Source organism: Rhagoletis zephyria, unplaced genomic scaffold, assembly GCF_001687245.7.
Source record: "Rhagoletis zephyria isolate East Lansing unplaced genomic scaffold, Rhagoletis_zephyria_1.1 Rzeph_scaffold_00555, whole genome shotgun sequence".
In the NCBI taxonomy this organism is placed as follows: domain Eukaryota; kingdom Metazoa; phylum Arthropoda; class Insecta; order Diptera; family Tephritidae; genus Rhagoletis; species Rhagoletis zephyria.
The window spans coordinates 122,814-148,747 of NW_016157639.1; the positions used below are offsets into that span (position 1 = coordinate 122,814).

Genomic DNA, 25,934 nt, shown 5'->3' on the forward strand with positions numbered 1-25,934 from the left:
ATTGCGATGAGCGTTCCGCACGCGAGTATATACGAGTACACACACATATGTATTAAAAATTGTGCTTAAATGCTTACTGCCTGAATTTCTATGCCAACAACTTGGCTCAACAAAGCATCACATTCATTCGTAATGCATCTTAAAGTAGCAATCGTACAGTCATACAACCCTACATGCAAATGTACTTGCGCTCATATTCATTTACACAAAAAAAAACACGAAGCAAAAGTATATTATGCATACGTAAACAATAATGTCAATTATGCAATAAAAATTTTACATATGGCAGCGTTTGCAATAACATTAATAAAAAATAATACATATTTAGTTGAAACCGCCAACAACTCAATTTGCATATGTAGCTAAAAATACTAACGCCCAACTGTCTGTTAGATGTTTGCTGGCGTCCCCTTGTCTTTGCGTGCCGAAATCATTTGGCTGCTCATCTATCCAACAAAGCTCACTGCTTTTTATCGTTCTATGTATAAATGTAGTTAACTATCTAATAATCATTTATTATAGATTGCAGTTAAGCGGTTTCTTATTTCACTTGAATAAATTATACGAATAAACATAGTTGATCATCTCGCAATTATTATCAACATATTTACATACATACATGTTTCCTACAACAACTTTTTATGGCCATCTAATGGCCATAACGATAGCAAAGCTCTATCTGCATAGTATGTTTTGAACTGAAATTTTTATTGTTTTAAGTTATTATAAGTTACGAACTCGCAAAATTTATGCACCACGAGTTAGAGGAAGAAAAGAGAGGCAGAAAGATGTGAGTGCGAAGAGCTCCGATGCTGGCAGGCAGGAATGCGGCTCGAAAGTTCGATCACAAAATAAGTCAACAAATAAATGGTTTCAATACCCGTGGCTAGTTCCTGCAAAGATGAAGATGTTAAAGCACGTCGAGAGCACCGGCTTTTCAGCGGAAAGTGGTCTGACGAAGATTGGCATCTCAGTGTACTTTTCCCAACCCAAAGGAAGGAAGATCCTTTCCTTTTCCATCAACAACACTGTGTTAAAGACTGAAGGCTTTCATGAACCACCCGATACGATCTTATCATTTTGGCTTCAAACCTGGAAAATAAACTCTCGAGTAGATTTTTGTAGTTCGTTAAATCCTTCTAAAGACCTTAGATAAGCAAGTCAATAGATATCACCTTTTCGCCGATTTCAAAGCCGCTTTTGATAGGTATTGCACTATTGCAGTCGTTAGTCTTGTCTGTTATTCATGACTAATTGGTAATTTTTTTAGTCTGAGGTGAATAATGAAAATCTGAAGCAATCTTTGCGTACACTTTTTCATAGAATTATAATACTAATTTGTTTAGAAAATAAATGAGTACACAAAAAGCTTAATTAAAACTCCACTAATTTCCAATGAAATAAATTTGTATTTAATACATGTACATAATCTGTACATATTATGTAAATGAAAAAATAACAAAGTGCATGAGAACATGTTTCCAAAAAAAATTAACAATGATCCTTGAAACTTGATTATACGTCTCCGTTAACTTTCAGCAACAGAAAACTTTCGAAATTGTTGTCAGAAAGCGTTCCAGATGTAATTTGGACATTCTGAACGAAAGACCTACGGCACGAACTTTTCTTGGACAGAAAGTGAAAAATTGTTTTAGAAATGGACAGTCGCCCTAACCATAAACGATTTTGAAGTTGAAATGATCAAGACTTTTTCTGGCTTAGAATTAAAAGTCAGGGTTTTCACTGAAGCGATCTCTCATCTTAACATGCGGACGTCCCTCTCATTCTTAACATTAAGTTCCCAAAACTTTTGTTCTCTAGCAGAACGTTTCCCAGACTTTTTTTCTTATTTGATCCTCCTTGAAAATGTTCTCGATACTTTCGTTCTCATTCTGTTCTTCTTGAGAAATAAACCAAAACCGGAACGCGTTCTCGGTCCCTGAAAAAATTTAAAGTACTGCAAAAGAATGCAATCCAATGGCCGAAATCAAATGACTAATAAAAAGTGACTAAAAGAATGCAATCCAATATTGAAATCAAGTGACTACCAAAAAAATAATAAAAAAGTGATTTATGAATCATAAATCAAAAAAATATTTAAAGATCATTTTTTTAGTCTTAGTCAGGAATAACAAAAAATTATTGCAATCACTCGGGACTTCAATCAAATGAATAATTTAGTTAAAAATTATTGCATTCTTTAACACCTCTGCTTTCTTAAACCCAAAAATGTCTATTCATATATGTACACAAAAAAAAATTAGGTGAAAGGCTCGCTACACCTTTGTATACAAGTACAAAAAAATTAAAGTATTTAAACCGTAGATACATCATGCGGTCGGTTTGTTCTTTTAGAGCGCATACATGGTTCCATAATAATGATGCCAGTGTCTTCATTTATGTAAACGATGAATGCAATTTGCGATTCCAATATAAGAATCATTTACATGAGATTTCCAGCCCTATTTATAAGCAGACACGCTTATTGTTAGCATAAAAGTTGCGAAGTCTATTTAAAGATATTTCAGGTTAATTTATAAAAAAAAACTGCTGGCACATCTATAGTGTCACATTAAATACTTATATATGTACCTCTGCGCATAGCAAATATTTAGTTGTCAAGCAAATATTAAATAAATTCGGAATGCAAACAAATTTGCGGTCGTTTTTTTCTCAGTAGATATCAAATTTCTTATTCTTTATTTTCGGGCTGATTATTTAGTATTCTATTGGCAGATGCTTGTGCTTCTATGTATATTTAGAAAATGGAAAAGTGAATGTTTATTAAATGTTAAACTTTGTTTTCTTCTCTTTTCAGTTGTCATAATGTGTGCAGAACCAGAGAATATTCGCCGAATCATGCTGACCGCTGAGGAATTGAATATGGTCGATAGCGGCGAATATGTATTCATTAATATTGAAATGTTCTCACGGTAAGTTAAAAAAAAAATGCATTGAAATTATATGTATGTATGTATGTTGGAACTTAACAAAAAAAAAATTGTTACCCATAGAGTTTTAGAATTACACTAGGGGTATTCTCGAAGTCTTGCACGATGCACGAATTGCACGAAACGCAAAAATACTATTCCAAATTTCGAAGAGTACGAGAGCGCCCCATTGCGAAATTATACAATCAAATACAATAACAAGAGACAGCAAAAAGAAAATGAAGTGAGCGAGATAAGAGGAATGAGAGAAATATGTAGCAATTCCAACAACAAAAAAATTAGCACAGGGTCGCATTTATCTTGCTATGCTATTTTTCAAAATATATACATGGGTTTCGACGTTGCATATTTTGCAGCGATAGGAAAATTTTTTTCCCATCTATTTTGTTGCTGTGTTTGCAAGTTATGCAATCCGTGCTACGTGCAATGGCTTTGCAAGATTTGGAGAATACCCCTACTGTAGAGCAATCAAATACCCAATCAAACCCAAAAAATATGTACGTTCTCGTATTTTGCTGAAGCCGATCAAAATTTTGTTTACGTAGATTAAAATCCAAGATTATATTAAATTCGAGTTTCAGGTAGAATAATGTTTGAGAAAATTAAATTTTTTTTTCTCGCAAAACTTCGAAAAAAAAATTTACATTAACCCTCTATGCTAACAGAATCACAAAACTTCGCTCATCACTGTTGTGATTTCTAATGTGCCGCAAAAATTTCGATTTTAAGTGCTAGGAAAAATACACAAAAACTTAAAAATGTGTGATTTAGCGGCACATTTGTTGCAGTAGCAGTTTGAGGCGCAGCATAAATCCCAGCAGTGATGAGCTAAGGTTTGTGACTTTGTTGAAATACGGCTGAAAATCTGATAAATTTGGCATATTATTGATACTTATGTATTCATATAAATTCATTACGAGCTCATTTCTAGGATTTTTTAGAGATTGTAGTTTAAACTGTATGTTTGATTTACAAAGAAACATTACTTTTGGCAATCTCATCCACTTTTTCCTAGAAGCCTAGAAGCTAAAAGATATACAGCCGCCTATTCGTGACTAACCTATCCACTTCTTACATAGAACATTTTTGGTCGACATATGATATGCGAGATTTAATTTAGCAGCGTAATGTAGACTATTTTAATGCCCGCGGTTTATCCCGAAGCCCAAATCTCGGGGACCTGTTTAAATAGCTCCTTGCAGGTCGTATGTATATCCGCGAAACTTGAACATTTTTTGTTCGGTTATGGTCTGCAACCTCTTCTTCTAATTGAGACACAGCGTCAGGTAACCCGTTTAACAAACGTTTTTCGGTAATGTCCGAAAGCTTTTTGTGAAAGTTTTAGTCGGTTCGGTTTCATCAAGCTTCGGGGAATTCCATGCCGGAGCCTTGTACTTATTTGTGAAAACATGTCCATTTTACATACATTTAGGCCCAGGCTTGCATCTGTGAAAAGTTATTCTAGAAATACCTAGTCACTACCTTGCTTATGTCGTCCGTACGCTTTTTCATAAAATTGTTTTAGCAGTTCTTATAGCATATTTTCACCAAAAGCTTTATAGTAGTTAAGAGCTATGATAAGTACTAAGTATTTTATCATAGGGTGATTGGCAATGTTTATTTCTTACTTTTTGCTTTCGTTCTTTCGTTTGCTTATACTTAATATGAGCAATTACCCCGTTCGAGTGATAATCTCGTTTATCCAATGAGCATAAACTGCAGTTAAAAGCTCAAACAGTCAACGACGTAACGTAGACGTAGGTTGACGCAGACACGATCTACTTTATGGGATTCGCGTGTTAACGAAAACTCACCACCGCATGGCGGTGACGTTGCCGTTGCTTCTCTCTCTCTCTCTATCAACAGTAAATTTGATACGCTGCTACGTACGTCAACCTACGTTTACGCTACGTCGTTGACTAAATGCGCTTTAAGGCTTGGTAGAAATGCTGTATTAGCTACGAGTAGCCGGAGAGCATGCCCCTTGTATGTAGTGTGTATTTATGTGCTTGTTTGCTTAGCTTGCCCTCATTTCACTCCACCCTTTCACGTTTTATATTGACTGATGCTAAACATCATAGTATATCTGAAGCTGCTACATTATGTATCGATGCATTATATCTCATATTTTGTTGTGAAGTATTAACTGTAAAATCCTTTGCAAATCGATGCATAGATGTAGGCCATCCGATGTATCGAAAAATATCGATGTACATTTCGATGCATCGAATGCATGAAATAGATCGATGTATTTTTGCCACTGACATCTTTAAAACATTAATACATATGTCACAAATAAACGCAGTCAGAGATCTACATCACCTTTTGCTCACCCTTTAATAACATTTATACAGCCCGAAAAATATGTACGTGTTGATAGGATCGTTTAGAGAGTCTACCGCACAGCTTTTAGCCTACTCCCAATAAGGTTTGCAATGTAAAGGGTTTTTTAAAACGTGTGGTTTTCAAGAAGGCAATACTTTTTTCTGAGTTGGTCTTTTTGACAGCTTTTGATTGATGTATACGCAGTTTAGTTTGCCATTTCATAATGAACAGACTTACTTCGGAACATCGTTTATAAATCGTGCAAATTTATTACCTAAATAATGGTTCGGTGCGCGTGACGCATCGCGCGCTGCGTCCAGTATTCGGTGGACATAATCGCACAGCAGAATCGGTAATTCGAGCAACAATGGATTGGTTTCGCACCACGTTTACTCTAGTGGATAATGCGCAACCTCAGAAATGCCGTACAGTGCGCACCGAAGACGCTATTGCTGCTGTGGAGCAGAGTATCGAAGAAGACCCGAATGAGTCCATCCGCCATCGCGCGCAACAATTGAAGCTGTGCCCATCCACTTTATGGAAGATTTTGCGGAAGGATCTTGGTTTGCGGGCTTACAAAATCCAATTGTGCAAGAATTAAGGCCGAACGACCATCAAGCGCGTCGCACTTTCGGTAAATGGGCCCAAAACGAGATGGCCACCGATCCTGATTTTTCATGCCATGATTAATGACTTTTTCGTGCTGGAATTGGAGGATGTTGATGTGGACGACCTTTGGTTCCAACAAGACGGCGCTACATGCCATACAGCCAACGAAACAATCAATTTATTGAAGGGAACTTTTGGTGAGGGCATTATCCCTCGTCGTGGGCCTGTGGCGTTGTCCTCCCAAGATCGTGCGATTTAACACCGCTGGACTATTTTTTGTGGGGTTATGTGAAGTCGCTGGTCTACGCAAATAAGCCCGAGACGATTGACGTCTTGGAATAGAATATTCGGCGCGTTATCGCTGACATACGACCCCAATTTCTGCAAAAAGTTATCGAAAATTGGGCCAGCCGCGGCGGTCACTTGCCCGAAATCATTTTTAAAACATAATAGCAAAAGTTAAATTCTTGGCCATAGCATTAAACTATATGCGTTTGAAAACCTCATGTCTAAAAAAAATACCCTTTAGATTTGCCAAAATCAAATGTTTCATTCAGTGTCATTTTTCGTTCTGTCTCGAGTGGCACAACGCCTAAACCGGTTTGTCTCCAAACTAAATTTGACAAGGGATGGCGGAAAACCATTCCACAGTACGTCATACTCCTACCCTGTCGGAAACACCAACAACGAAAATGCGAATGAAATGTTTAGATAACTACACCCGAGTATGGCCTTATCCGTTCATCTTCTCCATCTTGCCGTAAAAGTAGTCCCAGGACTCTTAACACTTTTCATATTAACTTTTCGTATGCCTACAGCAACTTTTTATAACCAATTTTTTATATATTTTCAGCGCCTCGCACCTAACATGGAAGCCTTGGTATGATAAAAATGATACAGAAGAAAATAACGAGCGTGCTCGTAAGGCATATACAGCTATACTAACTTTAACACCAAAGCAGCCAAATGATGAGGATTATACTAAAGTTTCAAACAAGGTGAGTACTTAGCTAACGTTATCCAAAATCTTGAATTTTCGGACAAAATTTATATGAAAGCTTCGATTGCATCTTAAAACTTGTTTTCCTTAACAAATGTATTTAGATCAAAACCATTGCCGCCGAAAAGTATAATTACACATTCCAAGAAAATGAGGATGTCTCTGCTTTTGTAACATCCTTCTTTGACGGCGTACTACTCTACGCGCAAGCACTCAATGACAGTATTCGCGAAGATCCAACAGTGCTAACGCGTCCCATTAATGGCACAGATATGGTGCGACGCATGTGGGGTCGCAGTTTCAAAGGTATAACCGGTAATGTCACCATCGATTCCAATGGGGATCGCATCTCGGCATACTCACTATTGGATATGAATCCGGATACGGGACGATTCGAAATCGTTGCAGACTTTATGCACAATCGTTTGGATTTTGTGCCGGGCAAGGAAATCCATTGGGCAGGTGGGCGCAAAGAGCCACCACCTAGTACGCCAATTTGCGGTTATGATGGTTCATTATGTCCAGATAATTGTAAGTTTAAAGCACACATGCGACTATCTTTTTCAACTTGTTAAAAGTCTATTTTTACTTGCAGCACTCCCTGGTTATGCAATACTCTCAATCATACTCGGTGTTGTAGTAGTGCTTATGACCGTCGGCTTCTTCTTCGGCTATCGACACTACAAGTCAGAGGCTGAGATAAATTCCATGACTTGGAAGGTATCCATTAGCGATCTAGTATGTGCTGACTTGGCAGGACGTGGCATACGGGGTTCCTTTCATTCGCTCGTGCGTCAATCCTCACAATTGACGCTGATGTCTGAAGATCTGCGCTCGTTGTGCGGTGATCGTCAAATTTTCATACCAGTCGGTATGTATCGTGGTTGTGAAGTGGCCATTAAGGCCATCGAAAATCGACAAATTAACTTGACACGCTCGCTAATGTTGGAGCTGAAAAGTATGAAGGATCTGCAACACGATCACTTGGTGAAATTTTACGGCGCATGCTTGGATCCCCCGAAGCGCTTTCTACTCACCGAATACTGTCCGAAAGGTTCGCTGCAGGATATTTTAGAGAATGAGCAATTCCAGCTGGACTGGATGATTAAGTTGTCGCTAATGCACGATATTGTGCGTGGCATGCATTTTCTACACAACTCAGTTATACGATCACATGGCAATCTGAAGTCCTCAAATTGTGTGGTGGACTCTCGATTTGTATTGAAAATAACAGATTTTGGTTTGCACACGCTAAAGCGTATACGCCCTGAAGCGTTGGAGAACGATGTTGAAGACTGCAACAGCCATGCGTATTGGAGCAGTAAGTATTCGAAAGAGAACCACATACATACGTATATTCAATTGCAGCAACGTAAAAACTCAATCGGAAGTGGTTTAAATACTTAAATTGAGAGCAAATTAAAATTAATGGAGTTTACGATGAGTAGATGCCTTACAAATTAAATGCTACAAATCGTGAGCTCCCCTATTGTTTATTCAATATTGCTACTTTTTTGGTTGGCCTTGTTACTGCACCTAATTGTTTACAATTTTATTCACCGCCATTACCTTGTTGATTTCTTTATTTTATCTTCCCACTCGCAGAATTGCTTTGGACAGCGCCTGAGTTGTTGAAAATGGAAAACAATCGTCCGCCAGAGGGCACACAGAAGGGTGATGTCTATTCGTTTGGCATAATTGTGCATGAAATTAGTACAAGACAAGGCCCATTCTATCTGGGAAAGACTGATGCGGAAAAATCACCCAAAGGTAAGTTCAACTAAGCAAAAAATTTATAGAAGAAACTTATCGTGAAACTCTTGTATTTGTGTTACGAAAACTGCTTGTGGGGTTAATAAGTAATTTCCACGTGCATTCTAAAGATGTTTACAAACAATCTTTCGGCAAGAGAAAAAAGTTAGTTCCGCATAGCATTGCTAAAGATAGCTTATTCCATTTATATGTAGCTTTAAATTATAACTTAGCTTAACTTAATGCATTGGTATGATAAAGCGATTCGCTGAGAAATAGCGGCAAACAGGTTTGAGTAGGAATAAGAGTTTTCTCCTGTGTCCGTCTAAGTATATAAAGGGCATTGGAAATTTGATCATAATAAATCATTTAAACAATGTGTAGGTCCTTTATAAATATTTGCTAAATAAAGGACGCTTAATGTCTTCTATTTCTTACTATGTTCTGAGCTCTGGATTTTGTTTAAAGGTTAATTTCTGAGTAGAGAATATCAATAATGTTCTTTATAAAGGGTAATTTAAACCAGAGACCGAGAAAAAAACACATGATCGAAACTAAATGTCGTTCTCGTAGTTCTGATCCCAAGAAGGCTTCAAAACCAAAACCCAAATGAGAACAAAACTGTCGAGAGCTTTCTTAATGGCAAGTGTATAAGAACAAAACCCTGTGGAACGATCCTTAATAGAATAGAATACTTTCGGGAACATTTCTAAGAGAGTAAAATGGGAACAGAAGTCCCCAGAACGTTTTGGCAAAGAACAAAACGGGAACAAAAGTCCAACGAACTTTCTCGAAGAATAATCTCGGAACTAAAGTCTAAGGAACTTTCGGACAGAGAACGAAACGGAAACAAATCATATCTGCACTATTCACGAAGAATGGAAGCGAGAACAAAATTTTTCTCATAGCGTTCCATTAGTTTAAAATGTTTGAGTATTAAAATTAAACAAAAAAAAGAACTGAAAGATAATTATGCAAATAAAGTCAATGAAAGACTTGAGACACGAACTTTTCAGATACAGGAAATGAAAAATTGTTCCATAAATACATATTTCACCCTAATGATTAACGATATGGAAGTTGATATGATCCAGCTTTCCTCGTGGTTCTCATTGAGACGATTTTTCATCCCAACATGCAGACGTTCCTCTCATTCTTAACGTTAAGTTCTCAAAACTTTTCTTCTCTAGCAGAACGTTCCCCAGACTTTTGTTCTTAGTTGATCTTCCTTGAAAACGTTCTCCATACTTTCGTTCTAATTTTGTTATAATTGGAAACATTCCCAAAAGTTTCGTTCTCAATTTGTTCTTTCTGGGAACGTTCCCGAGAATTTTATCCTTTACGGAAACGTTCCCGAGCCTTTTGGTCTCATTTTTTTTCGTTCAAGCTGCTCTCAATACTCTTGTCCCCGTTTGGCTGTTTTGTGGGAAAGTTCTTGACATTACATTTTGTTATCGTGCAGAACTAAGCCAAAACTGAAACGTGTTTTCGGTCCCCGATTTAAACAATCGCCACTCAGTGCGGCACCAAATTTTAGAGTTTTCCTTTAACCAGTAATCTTTGGACAAACTATAAGTTCTAAAGGATCGCTACTACTTTTTAGCAATAATGAAGGTGTTTACCAAATTGAGCGGGTGACCTGGCAGATTGTTGTCAAAAGTCTTTGCTTGAGATAATCTGCTCTTTTACCAGAGTGCCAGGTCACTTGCTCAATTTGGTGAATACCCCTGGTCTCCGTAATAGCAGCTTTGACTTTATTGCTTTTTTAAATTCTTCCTAACAAAAAAATCATGATGCAAAGCTCAATAATATTGCTAAAAACCTTATTTTATTCTAAGTTGGAGATAAAGTTTTCTTATTTTATTAAAAATTCACTACTTTTTATTGTAAATGTTTAGATCTACAAATTTTAATATATTAGACAATGAGAGGCCGCGCCAAGGATTTGATCCTATATACCAAGAGAATTGAGAAGTACCGAAAAAATCTCAACTCGATTTCATTAACCTATTACTAGTTTTTTTTTTTCAATTGTCCACTGTTGGTGACAGTTCTTCAATTGTACGCGACATCAATGTTTCGAAATGCAAAACATGATTATTCTGCAAGCTTTACGGTGACGTGTAAAATGCGCAGCGTAAATAACGTCCATGGGCAGTATTTCTTATCGTCCATAGACAATAGTATTACCTTTTTCGAAAGCGGAATAAAAGGTGACAGGTAATAAGGTCAATGGAAATAAGGTCAATTGACTTTATTCCCCACGCTGGTGCGAAATAAAGTCAATTGACATTATTACCTTTTCAAAAGCGAAATAAAGTCAACAAAAATTTGGAAATAAAGTCATTGACGCTATTTCCTCATTCAAATGGAAATAGCGTCAACAATGCTTAAAGTATGTCGATTCATAGAAAAAAATGTTGTTCTTACAATAAACATTGCCCCGTAAGTGTTGTTTTTTAATAGAAGAAAAAGGCTTTTGCCAAATCCTCAGTGTTGTGATATTAATCCACACACAATCATGAACTACCACCAATTGATTCTATTAAAAAAAATTTAAATTACGAATATGTAAAAACACGATGCGAAAAACTAAACGCCTGCGCACAGCTGGAATACGAGAAATATTTGAAGAAAGAGTGGAGAAATGATCCATAACTTGCAAAACATTTTTCGTTTCTACAAAAATAAAGCGAACACTATTAAATTGAAGAAACAGTACATGTCCAAAAACCCCGGAGGAGCACTGAAAGAATTCTGTGTTTTAAATTAGCATATTTTGAACGAATTCGGAATGTCTAAGGTGGAAAAGAACCCAACCTTTCTATAAGGAAACAATTATAGAAAAAGAATTTTCTTACACTGTATTCATGCCTCCGCCAGCAATTTGTGACGACATCATTTAAAAGCAGCTAAGGAGAATGACGACACTATTTATTAGATGGCACATTCAACGAGCCAATGTGCCAAAATGCGGGTATAAACAATTATTGATTATTTAATATCGGAACCGAGATCATATAAGTTAATTGATTGGTTTTCACACACTTTTGAAACACAAATTATATGCTTTTTTACTGCAGACAAGTTGTTGCCTCAAAACACAGCATAAATCTTCCAATCAGGGCTGCCAACTTAGTTCTTAGTTATGAGGTGCCATATTGAGGATACAAAAAGTGCCAAATAGAAAAATAAAAGTGCCAAAAAAGGTGTAATTCCTTTTAATCATTCACATTTAGCAATAAAATAAAGCCACATTTTCAAAACAAAAGTGCAATGATAAAATAAGATAAACCAGTTGAATAGCCTTTATAAATTAGAAAATTTTAGTTGAGAAAAAGAAGTGCACGCAAAGGATTTCACAAAAATGTATTGAAATTTAATTTTTTTTTTTCCAAAAGTGCCATTTTGGCATTTTGTGCCAAATTGAAAAACTAAGTGCCATTTTGGCGTAGCGTGACGTGGTGTGCGCGCCGGTCGCGCGGGGTACGCGTGGCGCGAGCGTGAGCGCGACGCTCGCGGTGTGGCGCGCTGACGCGGGCCACCGCGAAGCTAAGCAAATTTAATGTTTGAAAGAGAAATAATGTCAATTGATTTTATTTCGTTTTTAAAATGGTAATAATGTCAATTGAATTTATTTCGCACCAGGGTGGGAAATAAAGTCAATTAACCTTATTTCCGTTGATCTTATTACCTGTCACCCAATAAAATCCATGGACATTGTTGCTCTATCAAAAAATATTGACAAAATACACTTCTAACATACTACATACTATGAATATAGTATACAACTTTAAAAGTGCATAACACTACGTTGGTCCGCGAGCGCGCGGTGGGCTACCCCGCATTGCGTGAGGCAAAAATATTGACTAAATACGCTTTTTACATATTGCACACAATTTTGTTTTATGTTTTTTATGAAATATGCGCGTATATCATGATAAAAAAATAGGACGGTAGAACCGCTGAGAGGAATTTTTCAAATTCTTTACGTTTGCAAGCAATTTAGTTTTAAAACTTTACACACAAACTCTCACACCCACATTCTCATTTTCAATCTCAAACAACAACAATTTGAACAATTCCTTTTTGTTACTCTCAATTTTATGCGATTTTAAAATGTTGGCAAACTTCAACAAAAAATCATGACCGACGCATTGAGAGAACGGTTTTACCTTACTATGCTTTTATCATGTTAAATATCGAGCCCTAACCGCCAAAATAACGTAAGCGACATTTTTTTCAAAATTTTCTTTTTAATGCAGAAATATTCCTAGAGCGTCTAGATACATTTCTGCATCAAAAAGAAAATTTTGAAAAAAATTTCGCTTACGTTATTTTGGCGGTTAGGGCTCGATATAATGGAATTTGATATTTATGAATGAACAATTTGTAGGTTTGGATGGTTAGCAAATAATATTTATTTTCGATGAAATAAACACACTTTCATTTTGTGAATTTAAGTTTAAAGCTCTATCCAGAATTGCAGCGGACGACGGTAAAGCGGTCGTCGATTAACCGCTGTCAAAAATAATTCTTACAAACGCACATGAATGGCTCATAAATGCGGCGGTAACGTTTTTAACGCCGACGTTTTTCAGTTGATTTAAATTTATTTATATTTTTACTCTACAATGAGTGAGGATGCGAGTGATTTCCTGTTTTTATGCGAATTATTCCCATGATTTACGAGAACCTTAAGACCAAGTCGCCATAAGCGAACACTGGACTGTCCGTTTCTTTAGTTCTGGTAGAGTTTTGTCCTCAATGTAATACTTATGTTGTGAGTCTTTAAACTTCAATATTTTCACGCCCGCGATGCGCTTCAAGCTAGTAGGGGAATGCTTAACCTTACTTACGGTTGCGTATGATTATTTTATATCGATGACTTCAAGCTACTTCAGCTCAACTAGTCGGTACCCGTCAGTATATCCTATATTGGAGACCAGGCGAAAGGCTACCCTGGCTCGATGAACTATCCTAACTTTGTACTAACGCAGCACCATTACGCAAACTATCCTTACTCAGACGCGCCTATTTTTTGTATCTTGACTCCATAGCTTAACAGCTCAGCATGTGACAAAAAATAGGCGTGGCGCAGTTAGGACCGCGCTGAGTTACTACAAAGTTAGGATACTTCATGAAGCTAGGATAGTATTTCGCACGGTCTTTAATATAGGATAGATATGACGACTAGCGACCAGTTGAGGCGGAGTAGTCCGAGGGCGTAGATACGGGTACCATTGTGTCGATCTCAACGAAAGCCTTGGCTACTTGTGGATTGCTCTTGCACATATGGGCATTGTTTCGCCGTATTGAACTGGTTAAGGGGACGCTGGCGGTCAACGGATTTTCTTAAGCTCCTAAAACAGCAGCTCTCAAGTCTGTTAGTTTATTGGCATTACACTCCCCGCCCCGGAACCTTCCAGCCTTGATGTCGCAGCTGCGCTGCATAGACTACAATAAGATGGAGTCATCCCAATTCTTTCTCTTAAACTCGCAAACTTTTGCGAGTCCACGGTCTAAACATCTCGGATCGCACTTTTTAGCTTATCCTAAGGAGCTCTCTGTCACTGAGATCTGCCGTCTGCGAAATTTTGTTCGCGGCACACAGCATTTTTCACTTTAACTAAGCAGTTACCGTTCGTACCCAAATGTCTGCTCTAGGCAATAAGCTTTAACTATCTTAACCTATCCTATCTTTCCACGCAGCCTCGCTCACTGCATGTACAAGGTAAAATATCCCTTTATCTGTGACTAAAAATTAGTTGGACGACTGTTTGGATAACTTCGATAGTTTTTGAAAAAATCCTGGTAAAAAAGTAACGAAATAAACACAGCTGTCTGTCGTACGAAACACATGTATACTATATTAATTAGATATTCACATTCAAGTTACAAACTTCATTCGGGTTCACGAACATTAGGTATACCATTTAGCTAACCACAAACGTATTCTATCGCACAAAAACGATCCTTCGCCCCAGACGCTTTCAGATGCATATCCTTTTGGCTTATGATGCTCTGATCGCCTCTTACGGCGTCTACGAACTTCCTGGCGACGTTCTAGCTCAGCCAACCAAGCAATACGTGATTCTTCCCAGCATAGCGATTTGTGGTGCGCACGTCCAGCGTTGCCAAAAACAATATCCTCATCAGATGGTGTACACACAAGGCGTGCTAGTGTCAAGGAATGGTGTCATTAAGGATTCACAACATCGTTTAACCCACAAAACCGCGTGTCTAGATTCTGCAAAACAAGGCAACTGACATCTTAGCCGTTCATACCAAGATATCAATATCGATATTTAAATATAAAAGGTAGAGATAATTAGGGATAAAAGAGAGAACCGTTTTGAAATAAGGCATAAAGCTTGCCTCCCTTGCAAAATTTTGACAACCTCAGTAACGAGATTTTGCTTTATCTTGATACGCGGTTTTGTACTTTAGACGACGATAAATATATTTGTATAAATATTCACTTGTTTGCACACCTTCGTCGAGGAACCTAACAAAACTTAAAAGTTTCCCCCGCCGAATCTCCAAAGTTTTAACCGCGCATGATTTACGCCGTTTCTGCCTTAGATCAGCATAAAACAATACTGAGTCTTTATGCTTGAGTGCTAGTTGGTTAGTATAGTAGTAGGTTTCGTTCGGCAATAGTAGTTCGAAAATTGGCACTGACACATTGTAGTCGGGATCGAGTGAATTGGTGGACGTCGATGCTTTGTTGGAAGATAATTTCGCGGCTAAAACATATTTCTTAATCAGATTTTTAATTATTCGTACGGCTTTCGGTAACCTATAATCATATCTTGGGCATTTGCTTAGAACGACTTACTATCTTCCTTGGGTTGGGGCAAATCCAATGCTACTTCCTCATGGACTGCCACAGACATTCTGGCATGATGCGACGAACGACGCAATGGCTTTTGATACAAGAGTAGTGAATCTTGAGGCTTCAGCATTGTTTGTCTGACCAAGTTTGAACTATCTTGCAAAGATAAGCTCTTATAATCGGACGACACTGTACTGTCTCTATCTTTCGTGGTACCCATGTTTTCAACACCAATTGGAGTTTCCTTGCAACATTTCACATCGCGACATGTGGAGCAGACATTTTCTAGAGATTTCCCGTCCATTTTGCATACATTTTTCGTCATACATGTTGAATCGACTATAACGTCTTCTTTCTTTTCGCTGCATGCATCTGCGCCGCTCTCTAAACGTGTATGCTGCAAATTCTGAGTGTTATCGTGTGGACTGAGATGTGGATTCACCAAGGCACATTGGCAAGTGGGCAATGTTGCAGATATCGAATGCAAAGAACTTTGTGGCAAAAAATAAATTTGGTCTAAACGTTTTAGTGGATCACGGACATAACTCGATGGACTGCCATACAGCAATGAAGGTTTAAGTGGGTAATGCTCGTACAGAAATGGAGGTCTGGTATGTTGAGATTTGTTGATGCCTAAGCGGGTATTGTGCAAAGCCAAAGCATACGGCTTGTGTGAATCCGGAAAATGTGGACGGTGACTTCCTTTGGGTGTCAGTTGAGGTATTGTAGATTGTTCCTGAGATTGGCCTCCTTGTTTATCATGATTTTGTCCGAGTTTAACAGAAGCATCCAGAGTATTTCGTGATTTGCCGCTTTCTTTGCACGATATGCTGTTTTTAGTAAAATCCATTTTGACATTTAACCTACAAGTCTCGCTTGGTCTTAATATTAATTATTTTAGCAAACAATTTTCATTATATCAATATTATTTTTAAAAAATATTTGTACACAAACAATGATTACCGTAGTTTCAAGCTGCTGATATATTTATCGCACTAAAGAAGCATTTTCCGTGCAGTTTATTCCGTAGATGTTGCTGTTCGCAAATAGTTCTCACGACTTAAAAAAAATAATAATAATAATTTATGTATACTTGTTTTTAAACAGTACTTCAAATTGAAACACGACAGTAAAATTGTTATCGATTATACACAAAACGGAAAGTAGAAAATTTCATCCTTATTTTTATACCCGAGCGCACTTGTGCACAGGGGTATTATAACTTTGTTCACATAACGGTTGTTTGTAACAGGCAAACCGAATCGAGATAGATATAGACAAATGTATACATAAATGCTCAGAAAGTTAATTTTCAGAAATACGAAAACTGCGATATTTTAGTAACTACTGAAGATAATTCACTCAAAATTGATATTTACAATAAATTTCAGACGAAAAATAAGAATATTATAAATTTTTAGAAAATGAGCGTAGCCACGCCCACTTATGGTTACATGTGCCTATCTTGGTAACCGCTGCACCAATTTCTTCCAAACTTGGTACAGTTTTTGGCCTTGGTACAGCATACTAAATGGCCGAAAATTAAAAAAAAATCGGACAATAACCACGCCCACATCCCATATAACGGTAATTTAGAGAAATAAAAAATCTTCGATAAATCAAAAAATATCAAAGCTAATTTATTCAAAATTGATGGTTGCAACAATTCCTTACTAAGAATTACGTTTATGGTGAAATTTTGGAAAATGGGCGTGGCACCGCCCACTTATGATCACATACATATATGTATATCGGTAACCGTTCTACCAATTTGTACCAAACTCGGTATTTTTATTGTGCTTGCCACATAAAAGCAAAACGTTGAAAATTATTGAAATCGGACTAAAATTTCGGCAGCTTTTCATATAACGGTAAATTTCAGAAATGCTTGAAATTTCAATATTTCGAAATTTAAGGACGCTAATTTACTCAAAATTGATACACCCGCCTTACCATCTAGCGGTAGCTTTCGGAAAGGTGCGAAAACATATATTTAATACTTGCGCCGGGTATTTAATGTTCGGCTCCGCCCGAACTTAGACTTTCTTACTTGTTTTATCACTGAACCGTGTTCTAGGCCACTGAATAAATTTTTCTTAAGTTTTAACTTTTCAAGTAGTGAAGATCAGTTATAAAATGTAAACTAAGATATTTCGTACCTTATGGGTATAGCGAAAGACATGGACAGTTCCGAAGTAAAAAACGTCAAAATCGCCGTCCCCTTTGACTCTTCAATTTTCGGCAGCATCTCATTAGCAAAATTCGACACACTTAAGAAATAGAATGTTCTGGAGCTCCAAAATGAGCTTCGAATTACTCCTCAAAAATCCGGATTGTCGAAGCTAGGCTGTATCCACCTAAACCCCGGTCGGATCTCAGGAAACATCGTGACAGGCTTTTATTGGGGGGTTGCTACTCCTCCCCAGCCCAATGAATGACCCAAAGTTAGCCGAAAACCAGCATGGATTCCAGAAAAAGCACACTTCCACGGGGGGGTATTGAGCGCCATAACCACTCAGATTAGCGAAGGTATGTAACAACGACTACCCTGTGATAGGTCGTTCCTAGTCGTAGTTGACCTTTCCAAGACATTCGACACGTTGACGTGGAACTACAACTTGTTTTACGAAGTATTCTATAACAGAAAATTGTAAAAAAGTTAATATTCCACAGTGAAAGACTCGAGCCTCTTCCCAGACATCCTGGGCTCGTCGCTTTCAGCTGGGAGAAACGTTGAGTTACCAGCTATCTGTATGGATGTCAATCATCAATCAAATTTCGTTACGCCAAATTCAGCTGGAGTCCACATAATAAGCTGCACTGATGATTGTACGAAAATAGTAACGGGCCAAATCATTGAAAGCCTTTGCGGGAAGATGACCGACTATCCCACCGATCTATTTAACTTCTTCACTGCCAAAACCCTTAAAATATCCGCCGTGAAAGATATCACAACACAGTTCACGACATGGAGCAAGTAGATCAGGCTCGCGCTAGTCGTCGTTGACGATGGCACTAAAATGCCGATAACGAACATCCTGGGAGAGACGTTTGCCACCTTCAACAAATTACAAGCCAAGAGCAAAGTTCTGTAGACTCTAGCCGGCAGCACCTAGGCTCTGCTCACGACTTTCCAAGCAATCGTGCTGGACAGTGTGGTGGACAGGACTAGCCATGTGCAATGTAGAAACATTCCAGTACGTAGATCTGCGTATGACTAAAGGCTGTTACCTTATATCGTTCGAGTAGCATCCCCACGAAAAAAATCCAGATACTGGTGATGAAAAAACACAACACTATGTTATCGAAGCAATTCCTCGCGGTATGCTACCGTGAAAACCAACCCAACAACGCTCTGCTTCGGAACGATTGGAGAACGGATGCTGAACCGTACGTAAACAATCCGTTCGGCACAGTGAGCTACAGAGCGGAGTCCTACCACCTATACAGCGATGCGGTCAGAACGATACAAGATCGTCGACCTGCTCATAAGCATAGAAAAAGCAGAGACCAGATGGCACAACTTCGAGTGCCGCAAAAAAAGGAGCAACTAGTAACCCTTACAGGATACAGTTTATGGGACTATTTTATTGCTTTGTTTTAATTCATCCGCAGAACTATGTGTGGCCACTAAGGTCAATTTACATTCACTAAGTCTCGGCGACTTTTTCCGAAAACAAAAAGTAGAAAACTTCCTTCCTTCCTTTCTCTTGAAGATATAAGAAAACAGGGGATTTATTTTTGAGTACTTGACAATATAGACCTTTTGAGCCCGGTCTATTCAAAACTTGTTGCAAGTATTACACACCCAAACACCCAGCCTATTGCCTTTAGTGTTGTTTGTGCTTTCAGAATAATGCATAGTTTTTAGCACAAGATTCATCGTAGTCTAATGACTGATCTTGAAATCGCAAATTTGATTTACAGCATATATGTATTTTAAATGTCACTCCCAATCATGTCCATAGCTTACTCTAATGTATCGCTTCTCCCAAATCTTCTTTTCAGAAATTATTCAACTAGTCAAAGGTTATACAGAACTAACAACGCAACCATTTCGTCCCTATGTCGACGAACATGATAGTTATCTTGATATTAACAATCTCATGATCAAATGTTGGTCCGAAGACCCCTTGGAACGTCCCGACTTCAATGCACTCAAATCGATCATACGTCGAATAAATAAGTGAGTATAATCAGCAACTAAGTAAGTTTCAAACTCATCATTCCCCTTCATTCTCATCTTTCTCATTCTAGGGATAACGAAACCGGCAACATTGTCGATAATTTACTCAAGCGCATGGAACTCTATGCCAATAACTTGGAAGAGCTTGTCGAAGAGCGTACACAAGACTACATTGAGGAGAAAAAGAAATGTGAAAAGCTGCTGTACCAACTCTTGCCGCAAAGTGTTGCAGCTCAACTGATTAGCGGCCAGCCAGTAGTGGCCGAAACTTTCGATCAAGTAACCATTTACTTTAGTGATATTGTTGGCTTCACCGCCATATCTGCGGAGAGCACACCCATGCAGGTGGTACAGTTCCTAAATGATCTCTACACCTGCTTCGATTCCATTGTTGAGAACTTTGACGTCTACAAAGTGGAAACTATTGGCGATGCTTACATGGTTGTGTCTGGCTTGCCCATAAGGAATGGCAATCAGCATGCACGCGAAATAGCGCGACTAGCATTAGCGTTGCTAAACGCAGTGCGCAAATTTAAAATACATCATCGACCGCAAGATCAACTGAGACTACGAATCGGACTTCATAGTGGCGCGTGCGTTGCGGGTGTTGTCGGACTCAAAATGCCACGATATTGTCTCTTTGGTGACACAGTAAATACAGCGTCACGCATGGAATCGAACGGCGAAGCGCTGCGCATACACATCAGTGAAAGCACCAAATTGGCGCTAGATGAATTTGGTACCTTCATAACAACACAACGTGGCTATGTGCCCATGAAGGGCAAGGGCGAAATGCTCACATATTGGCTGGAAGGTGAGGTACCTAAGCCAGAGTCCCCCTCGATGCTGTCGCAACAATTGCCACTCTCGCGGCGTTCATCACTCAAGCATCCACCTCAACGCTATGCCGTAATGATGCAAAAACAAAATTCAGAGATCTCAACACAAAGAACACAGATATCACCGCCTGCGATAACTCAGCAGCACCATAGTGCAGTTACAACGCCGACGTTGCGTGTTAAACGCAAAATATCCTCGTCATCACCTAAATTAAATGGAAACGAATTCAAACCGGAAGACTTCAATTACTACCTGGACAATGATAAGCAGTTTTACAAAGACCACAACGGTCTGGCCATCTGTAAATCGCCTGGTCTGTGTGCGGACATCTACAGCAGTCGTTCATTGCGTGAGCCACGTAAGGATTGCAATAACGAACTGGTCAATATGCGGCTACCGCTATCTGGCGCGCTTAAAAAACACAATAACAATCTAACAAATCATCACCACAACAGCTATACACATTTGTTGCAATCCAACTCGAATTCCAATTTAAGTGGTCTTCTCCAACCCACTGCCATGGCGACAGCGACGGCTGCTCGCATGCGCATGAAACCCTCACCGACCATTTCGACATTAGTGTCAAGTGCACGTGCTGACAATGTCAGCTTACAAAGCGGTCTACGTATCAAATTTCAAGTAGCCACCGAAGAGAATGCCGACCATGAAGATTGCGCCGCTATGAATGGCAGGACGGAGACGACATCTTCCGCACAACTCCTGCCACGGCGACCCGTATCAGACATAGCAACCGATTTGTACAATCCTTGTAGTGATGTCGAGGATGAAGATGACCTGCCATTAAATAATCATCTGAATAGCAGTAAAGCACACTTGCTAGAACATAGCATAGTGAATAATATTGCGATAACCAAGGCCAATGGCTGTGATGCGGGCGGTCTTAACAGTGTATGCAGCAGCAACAACAATAGCTATAGCAATATTGTTAAGGCGAATAATGCGAAAAACTTGCATCTTATAAACACGACTGTGCCGCCAATAGATAGTCGAAGGAGTAGTGGAGCTGGGGGTATTGTGAGTATGGGTACAGGTGGCAGCAGTAACGCTGTAACTTTATCGACGGCTGCGGTGGGGACAGTGGCACAACCGTTGTTAGGAAAGATTAATTTGTAATTTAATGTAAATCATTATTTTAGATGTTACCTAAGTATGTATGTATGAAAGTAAGTATGTACGCTAGTATATAGTAGATGGGAACGGATTTTTATGCAAAGCATATAAGGAATTGAGGTGCAACCAACGCTCACCCAGTGAACGAGAACATGTACAATTATTGTAGAGAGAAAGTAACTACTTTAATTATAAGCAAATGATAGTTGTTTGAGCAATCGGTAACAATTATTTTGGAAACCAAGGCGGATTCATATAAGGTGGTATCGATTCAACAAATACAAAAATTACTTGTATGTTTTTTTAACTTTTAGCGGACCATTGTCGAATTTCAGCTATTCTTTCCTGAAAGGAAAAAGGACGACCTTATATGAATTCGCCTTGGTTGGAAACAAAGAAATTACATATGTACATTAGGGTGGTCCTTGAATGTAGGAAGCAAATTTTTACATCAGATTTTCTAAGCCTCAACCTCTACGTCGATGCTCCTATAGTCGAAGACATCACATATAAATTTTACTCCCGATTGGAAACGGTTAAGGCGTGTCGCACAGAGGTCAAAGTTCAGATTACCCTATGAAGACGTCTTAACCGACTCGAATAGGGACCAAAATTGATATGTGATATCCTCGACCTTAGTAGTATCTATTTTAGGAATTAAAAAATAAATATTTTTAATTTTTTTTAATCCATTGCGACACGCCTTAACCGTCTCCCATCGGGACCAAAATTTATATGTGATATTTTGGTATTACCAATTGAGGGGTTGAGACTGAAAAAAGCGTTCATTTAATTTTTTAAGGGTCACCCTAATGTACATAGATATGCAAGTATTTAAAAACAAAAAACTTTTTGAATTTCATTGGTAAAGCAAAAAAATATATATTTTAGCAATATGTGGTAAATAGTACAGTCAATCTGACTCTATTTTTTGGTGTATCTGGAAATAATTCTGCACAGAAAAAATGCTGTTCGGAAAAATATTTTTATCAAAATAAAGAAGAGAAATGTAGAAAAATTTAAAAAGTGAATCGTTACCGATTTCAAACACCCCGGGTTTCAATTTCAAGAATAGCGGATTGGTCACGCTCATTTTCTTCATTATGGTTATTTCAGAAATGAAGTCGCATTTTTTGTCCCGGTTACCAGTTTCGAAAAATCCGAACTCTACCGGTTACCGATTTCGTAAAACAGCGAAGTAGTCCCGCTAGTTTCCTTTAAGCGCTTAAGGAACAAAAGGGAAATTAAATATGGAGTCATTTAAAATTATTTATTTCCACAGAAAGTATCCACTATGCTTTTCCTAAATCAGGAAGTTTCTAAAAGATTTCAGTAGTTACTGATACGTGAAAAAAATATATATATTAAAATGAAAATATAAACAATCATGAAAAGCTTACTTAATGAGTTGCATCATCACTGGAGAGTCATCATTAACTGATAACTATGGAAGCAGCAAGCAGAAAGAAATAAAGTACTTGGATGATTCATCATGGCACGCATATCGAAGTCTCCCTTGAATAAAAAAGTCATCTTTCAATTTGAAACTGACCTTACACTAACTTTGGTATTAGTAAGAAAAGTGGTGGAAAATATTGATATCGGTTTATAACAACGGCCACTTTCCAGTTTACAGTACAGTTTCAAAAACTAGAGACTGAGATATTTTAATTGTTACGAAACTGATGATGATGATCACGCAGAATATTTTATTTTTTATTTTATAAAAACCCAGCCAGAATCACTCCGAGGTTTACGAAATTGGTAATCGGTACTAAGTATTCGAATTTTTCAAATTTGTACCCGGTACAAAAACACCGATTTCATTTTTGAAACAACCATAACAAAACAATGGGCATGACCAATCTGCTTTTCTCAAAATTGGTAACCGGTATTAAAAAACCCGAAGTTTTTCAAAAAAGGTAACCGGAAAAAGCTTTTAATTTTTTAAACCATCCTGAAGTAATATTTATAGCAATAAAGTTTCCACAAATTACGACTACTTGTATTTTTCTACATTTGCAAGTACCAGCGATGCAGTAACTGTGAATAAATAGTTTTTGTTTAATTAAAAATATTTGGTATCAAATTAAGAGATCGGACATTTTCTTGTTGTGATTAAAATATTTTTCTGAACAACGTGGTATCTTAAGTGCTGTATTGACTTTACTAAAAAACATGTCGCTCGTTTGAAAGTTTTCAATTACCTATTCTCTTGAAAATAAAAATTGTTTGGCAATTTAAAATATTTTTAGGCTGGTTTTCACTATGACATATTTTGACGACAAATTTTGCCGGCATTTTCTGGCACAACTTAATCTCCTTTGTCCTTTACCAATTATATTATGGGCCAAAAAGGGTGAGATAGCTAATTTAACGACGACTAAAGAGGCCTATTCTGATCTAAATCAATCAACAAACTATCTCTTAGTTCCATTTGGTAATGTGTTTTCACTTATTGGACGACAAATACCATTGAGTTTGACCTAAAGAAACCCAGCCTTTAGAATTAAAACAGCAGTAGTTTGATTTCATATGATTCCTAAGGAGTAATCAATCGACTTCTTATGTTGTGACTCGCGCCCAGTTCAGTGATCCAAGTTCAAATAAAACTTTAAGAAGCTTTCTTATTTTGATCAAGGAGAAGTTTTGCTTCGATTATGACGGTCTTCCGGAGAACGAGTGGCATGCAAATACATACATATATCTGTAGGTTTATCAAAACATAGCATAACTAGTTCAAAACTTCAATTAAATAGTTAAAAAAAAACTTTAAATAATACAAATAGTTACTTGTACTCAGTTCTTTCTGAAGAACAAATGAGGTTGAAAAGAAAATGGGCCTTATGAATGAAAACTAAGCAATTGCTTCTTCGCAAAATTTCAGACCTTTTACTCGATTTACTCAAAAAATAATAATAATTAATTAAAAGGTAAAAGGTCTGAAATTTTAAGAAAAAGCAATTGCTCACTTTTTATTCATAAGGCCAAATACTTATTTGTAGCAAAAATTAATTAGATATACTTACATGCTATAATATATGTACGTATTTGTCACATTTAAAAATTACTGTTGGGCAAAACATTTCAATTGATGCGACAAAATATTAAATTTTAATCGCGTAACTGTAAATGCATTTTTTTTTTTCGTTTCTTAAAATGATCATCACAAATAGTTTGTAAGTTATTTAATTCGTTTCTATGCTAAACTCTAATAAATGTTTAATGTTAAGTAATACTTTGAAATTATCCTTCTGCAGTGGCTGTTCGCAAAGAAACTTTAACAAAAAATTTGTATGTGTTATAAAAATAATTTTCTTTTCATTATAAGTTGTATTTATTTTTTTACATAACTGTAGATAAATTTCAATTGAAATAATAAATTATTATAAAAATAAAAGAATATAAAATAAAAAGTACAGTTAAATATTTTAAATAATAGTCTTCGTTTTTATATGTCAAGGTTTGTGAGAAGGGATGATGTTTTTTTTTTTTTTATTGAAAGTCACTTTATTGGAAGTGGTGATATGCAAATAAAATTCGAGCTCTATACTTAATTTCATTTTAGTGTATTCGAGCTTTAATAAATACGGCAATGTTACTTTTTATGGGCGCACATCAAGTCAACTAGACACTTCCTAAGCCGAATATGCAAAAGGGAGTAAGATGTGCTGGCAAGCAGATGAAGAGGGAGGGCACGATGTCACCCTTATTTATTGGGTGCTCCGTTGGAGAAGTTAGCCGTCGTAAGCTATTCAGAGGGCGGGTAGGCGTGCTCAGCCAATGACTTCGGGATAGGAGTCCACTTGTTCGGACGTGCAACGAAAACACTTAAAAAAAAACGAGCTTTGTGGATTGTGGGCTGAATGCTGTTCTCACCGACTGTAGGTGTTTTCGCTGACATTTCTTATATCTTTTATTTGAAGTTTTGTTGCAAGAAAACCAAACGAGAATCCTTTTCATTCATCTTATTTTCATTAACAACGTTTTTTACTTTTATTCTTATTTTTATTTGGCCAGTCAATTAGCAATAAATCCGAAGTGGCATATTAAAAATTGTAAAGTATGACTTCCATCCACATCGATCAATATATCGAATAGAGCTGGGATACTATCGATAGTACCTCCACTCGATAGTTTTCGAAACGATAGTTGAAAACATCGATAGTATCGATAGTACTATCATCGTGAAAAGTATTGAATTGAAACGCTCAATTGCTTGAAAATTAAATAATTAATAAATTTATAAATTACTTTGTAAATTAAAGAGATTGTGTAAATATTTTTTTTAATTTGAGTGCA

The 25,934-nt window shown here is 37.4% G+C and overlaps 1 protein-coding gene across 1 annotated transcript in view; it reads left to right on the forward strand.

Moving 5' to 3' along the window:
* Nucleotides 1-21,938, forward strand: part of LOC108360291 (atrial natriuretic peptide receptor 1) — a 28,848-nt gene extending 6,910 nt beyond the window's left edge. The window contains exons 2-8 of the mRNA XM_017612509.1: nt 2,819-2,933; nt 6,739-6,883; nt 6,990-7,416; nt 7,481-8,206; nt 8,491-8,655; nt 19,484-19,661; nt 19,733-21,938. Coding sequence (XP_017467998.1) covers nt 2,819-2,933; nt 6,739-6,883; nt 6,990-7,416; nt 7,481-8,206; nt 8,491-8,655; nt 19,484-19,661; nt 19,733-21,635 — 3,659 coding nt within the window. The 3' untranslated portion in view covers nt 21,636-21,938. The remainder of the gene's footprint in view (nt 1-2,818; nt 2,934-6,738; nt 6,884-6,989; nt 7,417-7,480; nt 8,207-8,490; nt 8,656-19,483; nt 19,662-19,732) is intronic.
* Nucleotides 21,939-25,934: the final 3,996 nt, after the last annotated feature.